Source organism: Spermophilus citellus, assembly GCF_964194105.1.
Source record: "Spermophilus citellus genome assembly, chromosome: 5".
Taxonomy (NCBI): domain Eukaryota; kingdom Metazoa; phylum Chordata; class Mammalia; order Rodentia; family Sciuridae; genus Spermophilus; species Spermophilus citellus.
This window is the reverse complement of record NC_138186.1, coordinates 85,936,851-85,956,668: the sequence shown is the minus strand read 5'-3', so window position 1 is coordinate 85,956,668 and position 19,818 is coordinate 85,936,851. Positions and strand designations below refer to the sequence as shown.

Genomic DNA, 19,818 nt, shown 5'->3' with positions numbered 1-19,818 from the left:
TGTATCTCTAATACTGAATACAGTGTACTGCACAAAGTAAATGTTTACAAATATTTATTGCATGAATAATTGAATTTGGCCCCCTTTTGAACCTATGTTTTATTCTGCCTCGTGACCCCAGGCAAGGCCCAGATGCCCTCACTTGACTTTATGAGATGAATCACATGCTCACCTGTGGACCTGGGCTTCACAGAGTAGCTCTTTGCTGCCCCCATATGTTTTGAATCAGTTCCTCATGCAGCCAACTCACAACCTTTTGTTCCACCATGACTGCACTGGCACAAAGAGGAGCCAGGTCTGATGGAAGAGAAAGATGTGTCTTTTTCTATAGCCTCCTCTCATTTTTACTCTCCTCTATCATTAGGATTAAGATGAACAACTTTATTGTTTCATTTTTCCAATCCCCTCCCCCACTTCTCAGGCAGAAAAGTAGCTCTTTTGGAGAATTTTTTCAAAGCCTTCTTCTCTCTGGGTCATTTTACCTGCATTCCAATGGAATGGTCTATTTAGGAGTGCCCCAGAATCCTAGAGCTTTAACCACTTGCTTCTGACTAAACTTGTGTGTGAAAATAGTGTTCAAAACCAGAAGCTTTCTAATATTTGGAATTTTATTCCTTTATCAAAAAATTATCAATTTTAGTTGTAACAGTAGTTTTAGCCCCAAAATATAGAATCATTTTTACTTAGATTGAATTGCATATTGAAAATAGTGAACAAATTTATTATGGTCACTTCAATAGTCACTTTCAATAATCCACTGATTAAAAAGATGCCACAATATTGACTTATTGTATTTAATTTTTCTAAATACAGTAAATTAAAGACGATATTGTTATTCTTTCCAGGATTATCATAGCAGATAAAAAGCTCTAAGTAATGGGGCTGAGGTTGTGGCTCAGTGATAGAGTGCTTGCCTAGCATGTGTGGGGCCCTGGGTTTAATTCTCAGCACCACATAAAAATAAATAAATGAAATAAAGGTACAACTACAACTATAAAATAAATTTTAAAATGAAAAAAAAAAAAGCTCTAAATAAGAGGTGAATAGTGTGGTTTTAAATATATGATACATAGTATTACATCACCTTAGCCTCTTTTGCTTTGGTAATTAGTTTCTAGGATAATGAAAGTAAGATGAAATGTGAAATATACATATATATGGCTTATAGCAATTAATAAGGTTCAAACATAAATGGATTTTTAGGAAGAGAAATAATAGGCATTTCACATCGGTAGGAAGAATAGAAGTTATCTTCTAAGAGAATCAGAAAGATTTGGTCAAGATGATAACTAACAATAATATTTATGCATTTTAAATTGAATAGTAAACTATTAAGCTGAAATCACTACCTATTTACTGATTCAAATGCACTTTATTTGCATCCTCTTGTTAGAACCTGACAAAGTACCTATGACATAGAAGGATTAGTGTCCCTACTTTAGAGACAAACAAACTGAGTCAGGAAGATGAAATAACTTTTGGGAAGAGGTTGCTTGAATTAAAAAATTCCTTTTTGAAAAACTGTTCTTCAAAGCAAATTGTGGAATGTATAGATGGTTAAACTCTACCAGTTTTAAATGTTACATTTGACTAGGGAAAAAAATATATCTTACAAAATTCCTTTTCTCCTCATGTGCAAAAGTTATCTAATGATAGGGACCTAACAGAACTATAATAAATCATTACCATTGACTTAGCACGTACTGTGTGCCATGTGCTTATTATGCATTTAATATATTTATATCTGATGCCATTCTAAAACAATCATGTAAAAAAGTTATTATGATCCTTTTTCATAGATTAGGTCAAAGCAATGTTAGGACTGGAAACTTCTACTATACCATCATGTGAATTTTATTTCTGTTTTTGTTTGTGTTTAGTTGCCTAATAGTTTTAACATTTAATTAACTTGCTGGATATGGTGGCTCACACCTGTAATTCCAGCAGCTCAGGAAGCTAAGGAAGGAAGATGCAAGTTCAAGGCCATCCTCAGCAGGTTAGCAAGATCCTGTCTCAAAATAAAAAGCTTAGAGGTAAAGAGCCCTGGGTTCAATCCCCAGTACCTAAATAAATAAATAAAAATAAAAATACAGAAAAAATGATTTAATTAATTTTCTTTATGCTCAGGTTGTGAAAACTTGTGTTAACTCAGTGGTGCAATCTAAGCTCTTAAGGTTATTAAATACAGTTTGCATTTTGAAAGCCACTTTCTGACATTTATCCTTAATTAGGGACAAACACTTTTTCAGGATGTCATTCGTGGAAAGGCAATATGTAAATAGCTCTTCAATGATTCCTTCAGTGATCTAGTTGGAATGTGAGTAAATCAGAATAAATGTTAGTGGGACAACTATAGTCCTCACACCACCTCGTTGTTAGCATCCCCACCCACTTTAGTGGCTGTTCTATCTTGGATTTACTGCTGTGTTTAAATAATCCTAAAAGGAATCAAAGCAATGCCAAAACGATGGTATAGTACAATCTTTCTGAAATTTGGTTTGTGTTTTCCTTGTGTTAAATCCCAGGGACACTGTGTGTAGGCTTATATATAGCCAGAATGAAGGTGGCTTTCTCAGCATTGGGCATGTGTGAAAGGAACTTTCTACTACATTATTTGCCCTTGCCCCATTGTGTGAAATAGAAATAATGAGGACTTGTGTGAAATAGAAATATGAGGACTTTCTTTATAAAAATGCAACTTTGTTTCTTTATATAAAATTAATTACATATTCATTGTGGAAAGTTGAGAACAAACATATAAGCAAAAGATAAGGGACTAAAAGCAGCCTTCATCCCACTATATTTAGTGTCTGTCTTCTAAGCCATTTTCTTTCAGTCTTTCAAAAGTTTGTTTAATTATTCAAGTACTATATGACTTAGTCTATGCCTTCAATCATGATTTCTTTTCTGAAGAATTTGAATTTTGCTCTTCCTTTTCTTACATATCTACTACATTTTAGAGAGCAGGATGCAAACCATTTGAAATATTTGCATTTTATTTTGAATCAATATCTCAAATTAGTGTACAAATGACAATACATTCTCCTTTACTGTTTAAACATTTTTAATTTTATTTATTTATTTTTTATTTTTAAATTTTGAGTCAGAGTCTTGTTGCTGAGTTTGGCTTTGAATTTATGATACTCCTGCCTCAGCTTCCCAAATTGCTGAGATTATTTTTAAAATTTTTAACTCCCCCCGCCAAAAAAACCCCCAGTAAATTCAATGTCTTCTCTGTAAGTCTTTACACTTCACATGTTAAAATGTGAACTTTAGAAGACAGCCTTTACTTCATTTGATTTAAAGATAGGAAAAAAAATAGTTTGTTATGGAGACTTCCACCTTGCCAACCTTATCATCACCATTTTGTCACTTTGAAATATGATTCTAAATTTTTCTTCCTTCTCATTGCATTAGTCACTAAATTCACAGTTTCTTTTTTCAGATGAAGTTTTCCGCTCTGGCTAAAGTTTAAGGCTGACCTCAGGTGTGAGGTGATTGAAAGAAGTAAGGTGATAATATCTTTCCAAAAACAGAAAAAGAAAAAGCACACACACCAACTTAGCAAAGTTTAGATTGAATAGTACCAGGGATTATTAATCAGTTTGGTTGCTCTGTCTCTTAATTGATTAGTGTGTATATTCATTTATTTTCTGTTGCTAACAAAATACTGGAGGCTCAGTCCTTTATAAAGAAAAGAGGCTTATATAGTTCATAGTTTTGGAGACTGAAAATCCACAATTGTGTAACACCATAACTTGGCCTATTGTGTTGTGCATCACAGCATGGCAGATGGCATTATGGCAGAAGCATGTGTGAGAGGGAGAGAGTAGTCACATCTTAAGAGAGAAAGCTAGAGGAATTCACTGTCCAGGCTTGTTCTTTTGTACAACTTGCTCTCAAGGAATATCCAGGGTACTGTGAGAATTATATTAACCCGAGAGTGTTCCCAATGACCTAATGTTCACCTTCCACTAAGCCCCACCACCTAAAAGTTCCAGTATCTCTCATATCACCACATTGGGGAACAAGCTTCAGGCCCACAAACCCCTAGGGGACACACTCAAACCAAATCCAAACCAAAGTAGTGTGAGCACAGTACTCTGCAATCACCCGGGAGCTTTAACATATACTGATGCACAAGCCCTTCTCCCGGAGATTGGGATGTAATTGGTCTGGGATGGCATGGGCTGTAGGATTTTTTAAAGTTCCAGGTGATTCCCATGCGGTCAGCTTTGAGAACCATTACTTTAGAAGATGCTATATGTGTTCACCAGTGAGATGAATGTAGGAGCATTTCCCTCCTGAAGACTAGTAACAAGTTATGCACCTGGAGGCTCCTTCAGAATAGGACCACCTCATGCAGATAGAGAATTGTGCCTTGCATGAGGGTACCTGGCAGAGGAGATGAGTAGCTGGAATTCAGCCTACTCTTCTCTCACTAGGTGAGCTGCATAAGCTGCACTCTGATTCAGGACCATACCTTCACTGAAGCAGGCACCATTTTTCTAAAGCAATTTGCATAAAGACACTGTACAGGTTAGCCTGACATTGCGACTGTATGAATATCCTTTCACCCTGCATGGAGACATATTGTTTTTTCAGGAACCTATTTTCTGATCTTAATATTCTCATTAATGTTCCCAATCACTAAGTTCTTCAAAAGTAATATTTTCCTTTTTTCAGTCTTGAAATGAGCATACATATATGTGGTCGAGACACTGAAAACTTGCATATTCTGGTTGATTGATGTCTTTAATTCATCTGGAATTAGATTAATTTGGAGACTGATAATGCAGTAGAAATGAGGAACTTCAAGAAAGACCAACTTTATGTTGGTCCTATCATAAATACTTGACTAGTCAGCTCTCTTGTTTAGACAACCATAATAATGATCCATTTTTAAAGACTCAAATCCATAGTTAGCATTAATACAGGGAAAACTCTATTCCATTGTCACAGACTGAAACTCTCAGTTTGGTCTTTAGTACAAGTTGGAATGAAGTCAGATACTTACCCATCACCATTACTGGAAAAACAGTTCCAAGTGAGCCAAGGCCCAGATGGAAGTACATTCAGCAAATGTCAGCTACATCATGACTAGCAATATCATCACAGCTAACCAGTACAAAATATATCCAGATGCATTTGCATTATGGGATGGGGACCAAAGATAATATCATATAAAACCTACAATTACATGGTTTTCTCGAAAGCTTCATTTAAAGTTGTGCTAAGAAAGCAAAAGAATAACCATGACCCTACCAAACCCAATTCATCTGTGGGTAGTCTGGATGTTCAAAGAATAATATCTCACTTTCAGCATGAATGCATTAGATAGAAAAAGCCCAGCCCAGCATGGAGTGAATACTCAACCATGTACTTCTGTGCAAAAGGAATTACTTGATGAGGAACAGAAAGAAATCACTAATAAAGGCTGTTTGTTAATTTCACATGAAGTTATAGCTAGCTATAATTAACACGGAGTTATGGGATGAAGAGAGCAGGGTTTTACTTTAAACTGGATTTGAATACTGCACTTAGAGCATAAATAGAAACCTAGAAGATTTTAGCTTGTATTTGACCTCATTTGCACTGAAACAAGTCATCTATACCAAAACCAGCCCAACCCTGCCCCTTCTCTCAAATCATTGCTACTTAAATCAAGCAATTTTAATGTAGTTAATATTAGCACAAACCCTCTTTCTGCTTGCCTGCTTCCTAGCAACCTGAAGCAGAGTATCTGCTTGCCAATCTGCTCTTGGTGGGGAAAAAAAAAAAAAAAAGAACAGAATACCCAGTTAATTTGCCAATAACCCTGAAGAGGTGGGTCTGTATTCAATAAGCTCCATGTTGATTTTGTGAGCCTGTTATATGATTTACATTGTCAACCATCTGACCTTACTGTACTTTCTACCACAGGCCAGAGAAGATGTGATCCATATGTTGAAGACTGAGAAAACCAAGCCTGAGGTTCTGGAGGCTCACTACGGATCTGCAGAACCAGAGAAAGTGCTTCGGATCCTGCACCGAGATGCCATCCTTGCTCAGGAGAAGTCCATAGGAGAAGATGTCTATGAGAAACCCATCTCAGAGGTAAAAATATGATACCAAGTCCCCTAGAAGGAAACCTCAAAGACATATCTTCCCATTTTTCTATTTACAAACTTGAACATCTTCTTTCAAAGGGAAAATTTATGGTATACTAATATCGAGTTAAGTATAATTAATTCAAGGTTGTAGTTAGTGAGCTTCAATGATAAGAATTTCAGAAGCATTTACTTAAATATGCTTAAAGCTTGAAGTATATTTTCCATGTGAGAATAATAGTTACATGCTCTTATAGTATATTATTGTTTTACTTCTCTAAGAAATTATGTGTATAAAAATTTGAAATATTTGTCAGTTTTAACATTGAGTTGTCAGGATTATCATCAAATTGGTAATCTAAAACTAAATTGATTTTATTATTAATATTTATGGTTATAAAGCCAGATTGTTTTGGGGTATCTTAAAGACTGTCATAATTAAAAAGGTCTTATGTGATTAGCTAAAATTCAATGATTGAGGCAAATCCCCAATGAAATTCTTAGAACAATTTTTTAAGATTAAATAAATTCTGTAGGGCTATATTTAATCATTTTTGTGTAAGATTGTGTTCAGAACTATGGACTGCCATTACTAATTACCCATGAGATAATATTTTAAAAATACTTTCACATTGTAATATAAGTTTGATGCCAAATTAGGGTCGCAGTTTACAAATCTAGTCACACTGATTCCTGAAAATTCATGTGAAAAATTAATAGATATGCAACTAGCATGATGAATGAAAAAAAACCCCACAAAATAGAATGTTTAAAGCAACTTATTATAAAGTTAACTTTTGACTTTTATCAAGTCTTCAGAGCAGCTCAGTTTGACAGATCTGAGAGACAACATATTCTTTAGTTAATATTCAAAACAGATTGATGCTTCATAATTTTCTAATTTATTCAACAAGAGCAAACTGAAGCTCTATTCTCAATTTTTCCTAAAGTTGTTAAGAGATGATTATGTGATGGAGTATAGCCAACAAGTTGGATACAATTCCATGTTTGAGATGCATCTTTACTAGCTGTATATGACCTTACCTTGGCCAATTGTGCTCTTTAAGCCTCGGGGTCTTTTTTTCTTTTTCTTTTTTTTGTGGTGCTGGGAATTGAACCCAGGGCCTTGTGCATTCGAGGCAGGCACTCTACCAATTGAGCTATATCCCCAGCCCTAAGCCTTTATCTGTGAGGTGGGAGAAACCACAGTGCACACCTCATAGAGATGATATAAGGATTATACAGAGCAATACTGTAAAGCTCTTAGCACAGCATCTGTCACAGTACTGGGTACTCAAAAAACATCAGCCATTAGTATTTGCTAGGATTTGAAAATGATAATTGCTCATACCCTTTAACTGATTCTAAATAGGGATTTGGGGAGGAAAAGACAAGTAGAGGTCAAAAACATACATTGATTTTATAATAATAGTAACTTGAATTGGATAACTCAGCTTCAATAAATGGTTTCAATTGAGCATCTTAATTTTTTTCTCCCAAGAGCTTTGGATGTACATGCAAGGAAGAGGAAGGTCTCCATAGCAGACATGTGCAGAATCACTGTCTCCTATTCACTGAGTTCTATGGATAGTACACAAAGAGAAGAGTTTCTAATCTACCTTCAGAGAGTAGGCCTGCCAGGCACAGTGGCCCATGCCTATGATCCCAGAGGTTCTGGAGGCTGAGGCAGGTGGATTGACAGTTCAAAGTCAGCCTCAGTAAAAAGCAATGTGCTAAGCAATTCAGTCAGACCCTGTCTCTAAATAGAATACAAAAAAAAAAAAAAAAAAAAACCAGGACTGGGGATGTGGCTTAGTGGTTGAGTGCCCTGAGTTCAATCTCCAGTACCTCCCCTCCCCCTCAAAAAAGAAAGTAGGCCAGACACCAGCATTCCTACCTCTGGACAGAGCAGCAGAGCAGAAACAACCAGCTTGTAATTTGTCCTGGAACTGGCTAAACTGGGTGTACTTCTTTGTTCCTTTCTCCTTTCAGCAATCTGAGAGTCATTTCTCTCTTGGGGAGAAGTGAGTGAGGAAGTAGAGAGAAGGATGAAATTACTCTTCCTAGTACTAACAAATGAAGTCCTGCATTGTGAGAGAAATAGAATGCTAGAAGAAAAAGGGTTTTTTTTTTCCCATTATGTACAGATTTTTGATCTCTTAATCCTTTAGTATTAACAATCAATTTCTTATTATCCAGAAACATGAGTCTTTCTTCCAAACATGAACTCCAATATATCACTGTTCCATTAGTTTCCTGGGACCATGAGCTAATGTAGTCTAGCTTTTGTTCCCGGAAGCTTTGTTGTATCTCAATCCAAAAAAATTTTAAAATAATAATAATTTAAAAATCACTGCTCATTGTAATTTCCATACCAAATTAGGCCCCACTTGAATTCACCGAAGGCTAAGTGTGAACACAATGTGGTGGATCTCTTTCCCTTGCCAAATGTCTGGGCAAAAATTAAATAGATAATATTAAACCTCCCTGAACTTCCTTATAAATCAAAGTCCAGAATGTTAAAATTCATAATTCTCTTGAGCAAAATTCCAAGAAAAATTAAGATTTTTGTTTCTTTCCTTTTAATTTAATTTCTTGTTCCACTCAAACTCAATTAATTGTTTTTGCTTTCCTCTTCAGTAAAATGACTTGGTCTTGGCATTTTCAAAGATGCATTATTTTATCCTTAAGTCCCTATATTCTGTTTTTTTCCAAGGAATCCAAGAGTTCATTAGGACATACACAATTATCATAGTACCAATTTCATATGTGCAAACTTTTAAAAAATTTATAAGTTTCCAGCTCCAAGATTTTTTTATGGCTCTATCTTTGCACTTAGATCCATTTCCCTTTTGTATAAATCTGGTTTGATCTTTAAGACCTTGTATTTCCTTTTAAGTTGATTTCTCTCTTCCTGGATTCCTTAGTACTTCTCCATTTAGCCCTCTTCAGGTAACAGAGTCAAAAACATTTCCTGAACTGTGATCCTTTTATCTAACACATACTGAAATTGTTCTCAATATCAAGTCTTTGCACTAATCTGCCAATCTGATTCATTTGGAAAAGACTTCCAGGTACACTCTTTCCTTAGTAAATTTTTGGCCTTTGGCTCTATGATGATCTCATTCAATTTTCCTTCCACTTCTGTCCAAGTGGAAGCTGTATTTCCAAAGTAATAGGTGCCCATTCCACTTTCACTGCTCATTAATCAAAGCCATTCCTCTAAGCTGAGCTACAGCTTGGATCCTCAAAACCAAAAGCCATATACATGGTACATATGATTCATGAATCTATAGGGCTATAGTTATGGGAGTTAGTCTTCATATACAGCTAAGAGAATAGGCCATCTGAGTTCTCTCTTAGGAGCTTGATATGTTTCCAGACAAAATAACAAGAAATAGCATCTGTCACAGATGCTGTATTGCTACCTATGTTAAGTTCTTACATGCAGAATTTAAAATTAAAAGCTAGATCCTCACACTAATGCTTTATAGCAGAAGAATTTACTGCCTCTGAATTCTAAAGTCTGGGTCCACCGTTCTGCCTCAAAAGCACACTATGCAACCCAATTCCCCAGCAATTATGCATTAGGAGACAAAAAGACTGTTTTCCTGGTGCTGTAATCATGGTGGGGTCAAATTGTGCTAATGTAGGTGAGGTGAGCATTATCCACTGAGATCCCAGCAACCTACTCCAGTGGTCTAGCTATGGACTAAGGCTACTGTGAACAGCCAGTCTCAAAGGCCCAGTGGACAGAATATGCTGAAGCTAAGTAAGGCTGCCCCTGAACACTTGATATTTTCATATGCTGTTTTTTTTCCAGATGTCCATGCAACCACTGCCTCTTTGGATTTCTCTTTCAACCATCTAATTAACAATGCCACCATTTTCCTCTCCACATTTCCTTGAATGGATTGAGAGATCCTAGGGAAAAGTTGGGGCCTTTAGAACATGTCATATCATTGTATGGCAGACAGAATGAAAAATAAATGCAAGACTGTGCAAATAAATTGTACACACCCAATTTCCTATTCCAAATATAACCTTCAACAAGTCACTCCTCCTTCCTTGGGAAGTATGGCAGAGAGTATAAAAAAATGGGCAGAAGCTGCTTTTCAAATTCAAAGATGGAGAATCCTATTTTATAATAAAAGGATCAAAAAGAAGAATAAGTAATTCCCCCCACATTCTGTGTGTGATAATGAGGATCATGCCCGGGGCCTTGTACATGCGGAGCAAGCACTCTACCACTGAGCCACATTCCAGTCCTCCTTCCCCATTTCTGATGATAATGATAATTCAGCAGTGCTTGACAAATTCTATAAAATTTATTGAGAAGGAACATGTAGGAAGTTGAAAAAGTTCTTTGAATAGTTCATAAACAAGAACTATTCTAATGGTATAGACTGTCCCTCTAAGGCTACAAAAATTTGTCAGAAAATATAAAAGTGTAATTTGTCAAATTCTACTGATTTTATATTTATCAGCTACCAGTTAACATGACTTCTCTACTAGTTCCATTGGGTCACTTGCTCCTAAACAAATTTGTGGAGATCTGGAAATAGAGTTTAAGAGAGAGCAAGCTTGGCACAGTGCACATCCCTGTAATTCCAGACTCAGGAGGCTGAGGCAGGAAGATCACAAGTTTGAGGCCAACTTAGCAAGGCTTTGTTTCTAAATAAAAAATTATTAAAAACAAAAAGACTGGGGATTTAACTCAGTGGTAAAGAGTCCCTGGGTTTAATCCCAGTACCAAACAAAAACAGAGGGGGCAGATAGAGAGTACAACAGGAAACTATCAATATTGTAAGATTTAACAAACATTTACTGAACAGCTAATTTGTTCTTGACACTGTGCTAAGCTCCAGAGACTGAAAAGATGATCAAGGCATGATTCTTTAAAGATCTTACACTCTGTTCAGAGAAAAAGGGAAAAAATTGATAATATTTAAGGCTGCTTTTATTTTGAGCTAATCTTAAAATGATGATCACAAAAATCATTATTAATATGATGAGAAAAATCATTATTAATATTCTCTGTAATGTGAAACCTTAAATAATTAAATGACACATAATGAAAATGATATATTCAAATAATTATATTTCTTCTTTTTAGTAAATAAAGTTTTTGAATTGTGAAAAAAATGGTTTTAGAGATACATACTCTCTACAAGTTCTAAAATCCTCCTTATATTTAGTGTCTCTTTAAATAAGAAGACTTTGATCCTTAATATACTTTTCCTAGAAATGCATATAGCTGCAAGCCTTAAAATAAGATTGCAACAATGATAATTACTTCCCAAAGGAGAAGTTTGGCACATGTACATGCTGAGATGTTACTTTTTTTTTTTTTTTTTTTTGAGATCAGGAGGGGATGTGAGCCACCTTTTTTTTTTTTTTTTCCCCAAGTACAGGATTTGGGCTATCTCATTAAAACCATGGAAGAGTTTGTTCTCCTGCAAGTTTAGGGACCATACATGTATTTACAGAAAAAGGGCCAGAAGGACAGAAGGTAAAATGCAGCATTTTCATGGCTAGTTGATATGGTCAGTTGACACAGAGAAAATGAAGGAATGGGGGAAATGGCAGAGAATACCACATTTGATGTTTTCTCCTTCAGGTAATAAATCACTAGACCAATTTAAGCCAATTATTTAGAGTCATATGCAAGTGAAATAAAATATCTTTCCCACCTTTGCCTACTCAGCTGGACAGACTTGAGGAAAAGCAGAAAGAAACCTACCGGCGCATGCTAGAGCAACTGCTGCTGGCAGAGAAGTGTCACAGGCGTACTGTGTACGAGTTGGAGAACGAGAAGCACAAACACACTGACTACATGAACAAAAGCGACGATTTCACCAACTTGCTGGAGCAGGAGCGGGAGAGGTAATGTGCACACATGCTGCCAGTCACATCTGGAGGCCTGCTGCCTTATCCATCCCTCCCATCAGAGGTCAGGCTTCCAAGTGGTGGCACTATGGATAGGTCTCTGGGTGTCCAACTTCAAGCTATGGCCATAGAAAACAAGGTTCTAAATTCCAATTTCTGAATGGTTTGTTACCATAAAGAGTGTGACAGTTTACATGAATATGTTTGGGGGTGCATGAAAATAGGGTGCCACATTCCCACAAGGGTGCTAAAATCTTTAAAACCAGAAAACCAGAAAGAAACCCAGGGAGCTTATATTTGAGTCTGATCAATGAAGTATTTCTGTTTGAAAAACCTTCCTGTAAATTGCCTTCTATTGAAAAAACAAACAAACAAACAAACACCAACAACAACAACAAAAAAAATCCACACCATTTTTCAGGAAGGAAAATGCTTTAACCTAATCATCTTAAATCCTATTCATTCTTATTACCAATGTAGAAAAATATTAATATTTGGATAATGACTAGAACTAACTGCTTAACCTTATATTGGTTCCATACTTTATAAAACTTTATGTAAAAACAAAACAAAAAAAAAATAGTGTGTTGAGTCTCCATGACTGTTCTTGTAAGCATTTAGTTTTCTCAAACCAAAAATTGACACACATGAAGCAGAGATTCCAAATTGAAAAACCTTTGCAATCAAGTCCTTTATTCCTTCCCTCAGATGAATGGTTATGTCTCAGATATTAACCATCTTTGAAATCAACAACAAGCCTGCTTGCATCTTTGTTGAGGGCTTGCAAATTTGGAACCACTAGGGAATAGCTTTTTCTATTCCAGCTTTATTATTTATTTGGGTATAAGGAAAAGATTTGATTTTTGCAGAATATTTTACATACCAGAAAAAACTACCACAGTAAGAGTAAATACAGAATAAAGCAAAGCATGTTGTGTTTAAATTTTTTTTTAATTATTGGTAATATTTACTTATTGTTGTATTGGGCACATCCCTTGGGGAAGGTGAGATGTAAAAGAGAACAATGGCTGAAGTGTTACATTTTATATCCCTAATTTAAGATTTTTTGTGCTTCCCTTAAACTCTTATAAGCTAAGGTTTAGTAGTTATGTGTTTGAACAAATTGATGATCTGATTTGACATATTTGTGTAGCCAGTGAGAATAAACCTACCACCTCAATGTCTGAGAAGTTTCCAACCCCAGGCTATGGCAAACAAGGTTCTAAAGACAATATTAATTAAATACACAATAATCACCTGGTTATATAACCTGTGTTGGAATGTGGTCAAGTAAAAAAGGTAGGAACTTGGGCTGGGGTTGTAGCTCAGTGGTAGAGTGCTTACCTAGCATGCATGAGGCACTGGGTTTCATCCTCAGTACCACATAAAAAAATTAAAATAAAGTGTTGTGTCTATCTACAACTAAAAAAAAATTTAAGTAGGAACTTGTATGATATTGACTTTTTTAAACATTTGAAATCAAATACTGCTAAAGAGTATCTGTGTGAATCATTTTTGATCACTTTGTAAACTATCTGATTTAGAACTACATCTTGTCTTTTCCATAGTTTCCCACCTAAGATAAAATCTGAGGTGGCACCAGTTCATTCACAGAGTTGGTTTAATGGAAGTGTGTGGATGGAGTGAATATTTATTCGAGCTGTTTCTTTTTCTTTCTGTTTTGTTTTCCTTTGTGTGTGTGCACTCTGTAAGAGCAACCGAAATAATGACACAAAATAGTTTTATAGTTCACCGTATTTCTTTTCGTATTTGTTATGTGATGAATCTATTCAGAAATATTTATTTACTAACTTAATGTTGGTTAACTTTAGATGAAAAATTCCTTTACCTTTTTTAGAGTTGTTTAATTTCATCAGAACAACAAAACCACTTCCGAGCAAAGTGCTATGTTGAAAGTAGCACAAGTCCAAGTAAACTTTTCTTTAAAAATGACTTTAACAAGCTTTTGAAACTTTAATCAGCACCACTGGAATATGTTCCCAAACTTTCACGTTTTAGGCAAATAGTCACTAAAAGATTTTTGTCTCTTATTTAGCTTCCTAAACACATTAAAGTTTAATTTAGTGCTTTTTACTAGGGTGTCAATTTTTTTTTTTTCCTCAGCTCAATACCAACTCAGCTCCAGCACACACGCCACGGGTACATTCTGACACTTTGTTCTAAATTAAACGCCCCCACTAGGACCCTGATAACAGGTTGGCGTCTCTGAAATTCTCTGAGGCGTTTATGGTCACTGGCTCGCCAAGTTCCCCGGCAGAGAAGCTTTTAGGATTTTCTCAAAGGTCACGCCTGGGGTTCCTGCTGCCCTTTGGAAACTGCCCTGCTAAATCTGCTTTGGGTTAAATCCTCTTTTTGAAGTAAGCGGTCATAATTAGATCTACTTATAGGAGCTGGCAGGATGCTGACCTCGAGGCTTGCTTTCCCGTGAGCCAAGTCACTGAGGAGCTTCTACCTAGCGTCCAATGCGGACCGCGGCCGCCGCAGCCCCAGGCCTGGGTGCTTCCAGACGCTACCCCACTGCAGCACCTGCAGGGGAAGCTGAGCTGCAGCTAGTCAAGAAGTGGCATTTCTGTGCACAAGTGGGAGTCCTTTTGTATCGGGTCCCAAGTCCTTTGTTTGCGTCTTTGCTTTGTGCCCCTTCCTCTTCTCCCGAGAACCCTTTTGTGAGGGGAAACAAACAAAATAGAGCCAAGGACTTCCCATGAGAAACATTACCCTTTATTTCTACTGTGAGCATGAGTAAAGGAAGAAACTGAAGCTTGAGATAAACCTAAGTGGGATTCTCCCTATTACTCATCAGCTCCCGGCTCTGCGACTCTGCAGACTCTGTCTCCACTCTAAAATGCTTTTTGACATGGCAATGGAAGGAAAAGGTGGGGGACACCCAATGAACAGGGGACTTCTTCCCCACTCAGGAGTATCTAAGCTTCTTTCTCTGTACTTGTCCTGTTCTATCAGGGTTTCTCACTTTCTCTAGGAAAATGGTTAAAGATGGCAAAAAGGGACCCAGGCATAGCATCAGAGGTAGGTGTGGATAAACAGTTCAGATTCAGATATTTGATGAAACCAGGAATCCTAGGCTCTGAGTATGCAAAAGTCTTCTGAGACTAGCCCTTTTAAGTCCCTCAGTCTCCAGGTGGGAGCATTGAGGCGAGACAATTACATAGCTTAACCAAGATCACACAGTGCAGGATCCTATCTAGTCCTTTTGTGCAAATAAGTGTCTTGTGCAAAAATGGATTGTTTATGTTCCTTTTCTGTGTGTGTAGGCTCCTTCGCTCCATGTTACATCCAAACTATGATACCAAATCTTAAAAGGGAAAGTGACTTTTTTTGTGAAGTTATAGGCCCCTAGGTAAGCAAATGGTTCTAGACTATCAGGGGAAAAGCTTCAGTTAGCAGTCTATTAGAAGGAGCAACTTGGGGACTTGTTTTGAAGCTGCTTTTGCATTATATATATATATATATATATATATATATACACACACACACACACACACACACACACACACAGAATCTCAATTACATTGCATTTTATTTTTGGTAGTTATGCTGGGAGGCTGATGATGCTTATGGGGAGCTAAAGGAAGCCCCCCTAAACTACTTGCTATTGCCCCTGACCTTACCCTATTGCAATCTAAAAATAATAAATGCAGAAATTATTTTTCACTTTTTCAAGAGTTGATAAACTCATCTTGTTCTACAGATTATACAACTAAAATGTGTACTATGTTGTTCCTGGTTTCCTTTATTCTAAAGTTAACAGACTATGATCATAAGCCATTATCATTAGATATTTATTTTTACAAATAGTAGCAGCCCAAATTAAAAAGAGAAAACAACATAAAAGTGTATTGGTTTAATTAGCATTGTTAATAAAGATGAAAATGTCTTTCATTGTTTTAATTAAGATTGGGTAAAGAAAGCTCCTTGTCTAAATGCTACATTTAAAGTGAAGTTGATCTTTGAAGTATAATTCTGAGCACATGAGATCACCTTCAGGTACTTTGTACTTTATTCCCTGTCTCAGCTGCAGACTTGTGATTTTAATCTTAAGCTTCACTAGGGCTGCTCCAAGAATGTCAAAATAGAGAAAACACAGTTACATCAAAAAGCAGTCTGAGACTTAAAGAAGTGTGTGTGTGTGTGTGTGTGTGTGTGTGTGTGTGTGTGTGTGTAAATGATGTGGGGGAAATGCTATCTAAATCTATCACTGTAAATATAGATTGTAAAGCTTTTGGATTTTATAGGCTCAGCTGGGACTACATAAATAATGACATCATCATATAATCTTGCAGCAAGATTTCCAAGTATAAGTTCATTCTTTAAAAGCACAAATCAGCATCCCAAGAGAAATCCTTTAACCTGTGAAGCCCAGACTGTAGAAGCAGGAGCTTGAGTACAGGGAAAGCCTTCATGTCCTGAATTGGTATTTTCCTTTATGTCAATGTGAAGGGGTGTTCAGCATTTGCCTGGTGATCCATGGGACAGTATGTACTAGTTTTCCTACATATGGAAATGTCCACTCAGATCTATTATCTCTGAAAACTTGATTTAGGATACTGGAATATTCAGAAATATTTTTTTATTTCTGTTAGTTCATATTAATTATACAGAATTATGGGTTTCTTGTGGCATTTTCATATATGCATATAACATGCTTTGATCATATCTACTCCCACATTACCCTTCCTTATTTTTCCCTTTCCCCTACCCCTGGTCCCATTCTTCTTCTCTAATAGTCTCCCTTTCAGAAAAATTCTTAATCTACTTTATAGAAAAAAATTCACATCTCCTTTCCTGGTACAATATCTTCAAGTTTCTTAGATTTAGTTGCCTTATCTCTAAAACATGTTGACAAAATTGACTTTTCTCACTGGTAGCTCAGATCACAAGGAAGCACTCTACTGAAAAAGATGGCTGATGCTGTGTAAATGCATTTAAGTGTTAGCAAGCAGAAAGTAATCAACAAGTGGAACATATCAGCAAAAACAACTGAGCCCTCTTCTCTGTTCTTAGCACTCTGCTAAAGGCTGTTCAGTAGCAGACTTAACTTTATTGACCTCCCTGATAAACTAGCATGAATAACAGTTTAATTCTTGCAAACCTATGTGTAATTGTTATCTCCATTAGCAGATAGGAAACAGAGAGGTTAAGATCTTTCCACCAAGGTCTCTTGCCAATAGTTAATTAGCAGAATCAAGATTTGAAAAATAACTTATTCTGCTTCCAAGTTCTTACTTTATTAATAAAATGAACCTCCTTTCCTCAATGCATGATGAAAGAAAGGTGACTTAGAAAAGCTAGCCAGTGACTTAGACTGCACATTGAATTCACAGACTTAACTTGGTCATGAGTTATCACCTACTGGAGGGATGATTTTTAAGGAAGGATAGGAATTAGAGTTCAGAGGTTCAATGAACTAGCCTTAATTTATTATTTTTTTTATTGGTTGTTCACAACATTACAAAGCTCTTGACATATCATATTTCATACATTAGATTGAAGTGGGTTATGAACTCCCAATTTTACCCCAAATGCAGATTGCAGAATCACGTCGGTTACACATCCACAATTTTACATAATGCCCTATTAGTAATTGTTGTATTCTGCTACCTTTCCTATCCCCTACTATCCCCCCTCCCCTCCCCTCCCATCTTCTCTCTCTACCCCATCTACTGTAATTCATTTCTCTCCTTGTTTATTTTCCCATTCCCCTCACAACCTCCTATATGTAATTTTGTATAGCAATGAGGGTCTCCCTTCATTTCCATGCAATTTCCCTTTTCTCTCCCTTTCCCTCCCATCTCATGTCTCTGTTTAATGTTAATCTTTTCTTCCTGCTCTTCCTCCCTGCTCTGTTCATAGTTAGTTGCTCTCATTATATCAAAGAAGACATTTGGTATTTGTTTTTTAGGGATTGGCTAGCTTCACTAAGCATAATCTGCTCTAGTGCCATCCATTTCCCTGCAAATTCCATTATTTTGTCATTTTTTATTGCTGCATAGTACTCCATTGTGTATAGATGCCACATTTTTTTTTTATCCATTCATCTATTGAAGGGCATCTGGGTTGGTTCCACAGTCTAGCTATTGTGAATTGTGCTGCTATGAACATCGATGTGGCAGTATCCCTATAGCATGCTCTTTTAAGGTCTTCAGGGAATAGTCTGAGAAGGGCAATAGCAGGGTCAAATGGTGGTTCCATTCCCAGCTTTCCCAGGAATCTCCAAACTGCTTTCCAAATTGGCCACACCAATTTGCAGACCCACCAGCAATGTACAAGAGTACCCTTTTCTCCACATCCTCGCCAGCACTTGTTGTTGTTTGACTTCATAGTGGCTGCCAATCTTACTGGAGTGAGATGGTATCTTAGGGTGGTTTTGATTTGCATTTCTCTGACTGCTAGAGATGGTGAGCATTTTTTCATGTACTTGTTGATTGATTGTATATCCTCCTCTGAGAAGTGTCTGTTCAGGTCCTTGTCCCACTTGTTGATTGGGTTATTTGTTATCTTATTGTCTAATTTTTTGAGTTCTTTGTATACTCTGGATATTAGGGCTCTATCTGAAGTGTAAGGAGTAAAAATTTGTTCCCAGGATGTAGGCTCCCTATTTACCTCTCTTATTGTTTCTCTTGCTGAGAAAAAACTTTTTAGTTTAAGTAAGTCCCATTTGTTGATTCTTGTTATTAACTCTTGTGCTATGGGTGTCCTATTAAGGAATTTGGAGCCCGACCCCACAATATGTAGATCAGAGCCAACTTTTTCTTCTATCAGACGGAGAGTCTCTGATTTGATATCAAGCTCCTTGATCCATTTTGAGTTAACTTTTGTGCATGGCGAGAGAAAGGGATTCGGTTTCATTTTGTTGCATATGGATTTCCAGTTTTCCCAACACCATTTGTTGAAGATGCTATCCTTCCTCCGTTGCATGCTTTTAGCCCCTTTATCAAATATAAGATAGTTGTAACTTTGTGGATTAGTCTCTGTGTCCTCTATTCTATACCATTGGTCCACCCGCCTGTTTTGGTACCAGTACCATGCTGTTTTTGTCACTATTGCTCTGTAATATAGTTTGAAATCTGGTATAGCTATATCGCCTGATTCACACTTCCTGCTTAGAATTGCTTTTGCTATTCTGGGTCTTTTATTTTTCCATATGAATTTCATGATTGCTTTCTCTATTTCTACAAGAAATGCCATTGGGATTTTGATTGGCATTGCATTAAACCTATAGAGAACTTTTGGTAATATCGCAATTTTGTTAATGTTAGTTCTGCCTATCCATGAACAGGGTATATTTTTCCATCTTCTAAGATCTTCTTCTACTTCTCTCTTTAGGGTTCTGTAGTTTTCATTGTATAAATCTTTCACCTCTTTTGTTAGGTTGATTCCCAAGTATTTTATTTTTTTGGAGGATATTGTGAATGGATGTTTTTTCCTCATTTCCGTTTCAGAAGTTTTGTCGCTGATATACAGAAATGCCTTTGATTTATGCGTGTTGATTTTATATCCTGCCACTTTGCTGAATTCATTTATTAGTTCTAGTAGTTTCTTTGTAGACCCTTTTGGGTCTTCTAGGTATAAAATCATGTCATCTGCAAATAGTGATAATTTAAGTTCTTCTTTTCCTATTTTTATGCCTTTAATTTCTTTCGTCTGTCTAATTGCTCTGGCCAGTGTTTCGAGAACTATATTGAATAGAAGTGGTGATAGAGGGCATCCCTGTCTTGTTCCAGATTTTAGAGGGAATGCCTTTAACTTTTGTCCATTCAAAATGATGCTAGCCTGAGGTTTAGCATAGATAGCTTTTACAATG

General features: G+C 36.5%; 1 protein-coding gene across 4 annotated transcripts in view; it reads left to right on the top strand.

Annotated features, from left to right (window-relative positions):
* The window catches only part of FILIP1 (filamin A interacting protein 1), a 179,428-nt gene that overhangs the window by 110,162 nt on the left and 49,448 nt on the right, over nucleotides 1–19,818 (top strand). For all 4 annotated transcript variants that reach the window (XM_081293684.1, XM_081293685.1, XM_081293682.1 and 1 more), the window contains 2 exons: nucleotides 5,923–6,096; nucleotides 11,797–11,975. In XM_081293684.1, coding sequence (XP_081149810.1) covers nucleotides 5,944–6,096; nucleotides 11,797–11,975 — 332 coding nt within the window. In that variant the 5' untranslated portion in view covers nucleotides 5,923–5,943. The remainder of the gene's footprint in view (nucleotides 1–5,922; nucleotides 6,097–11,796; nucleotides 11,976–19,818) is intronic.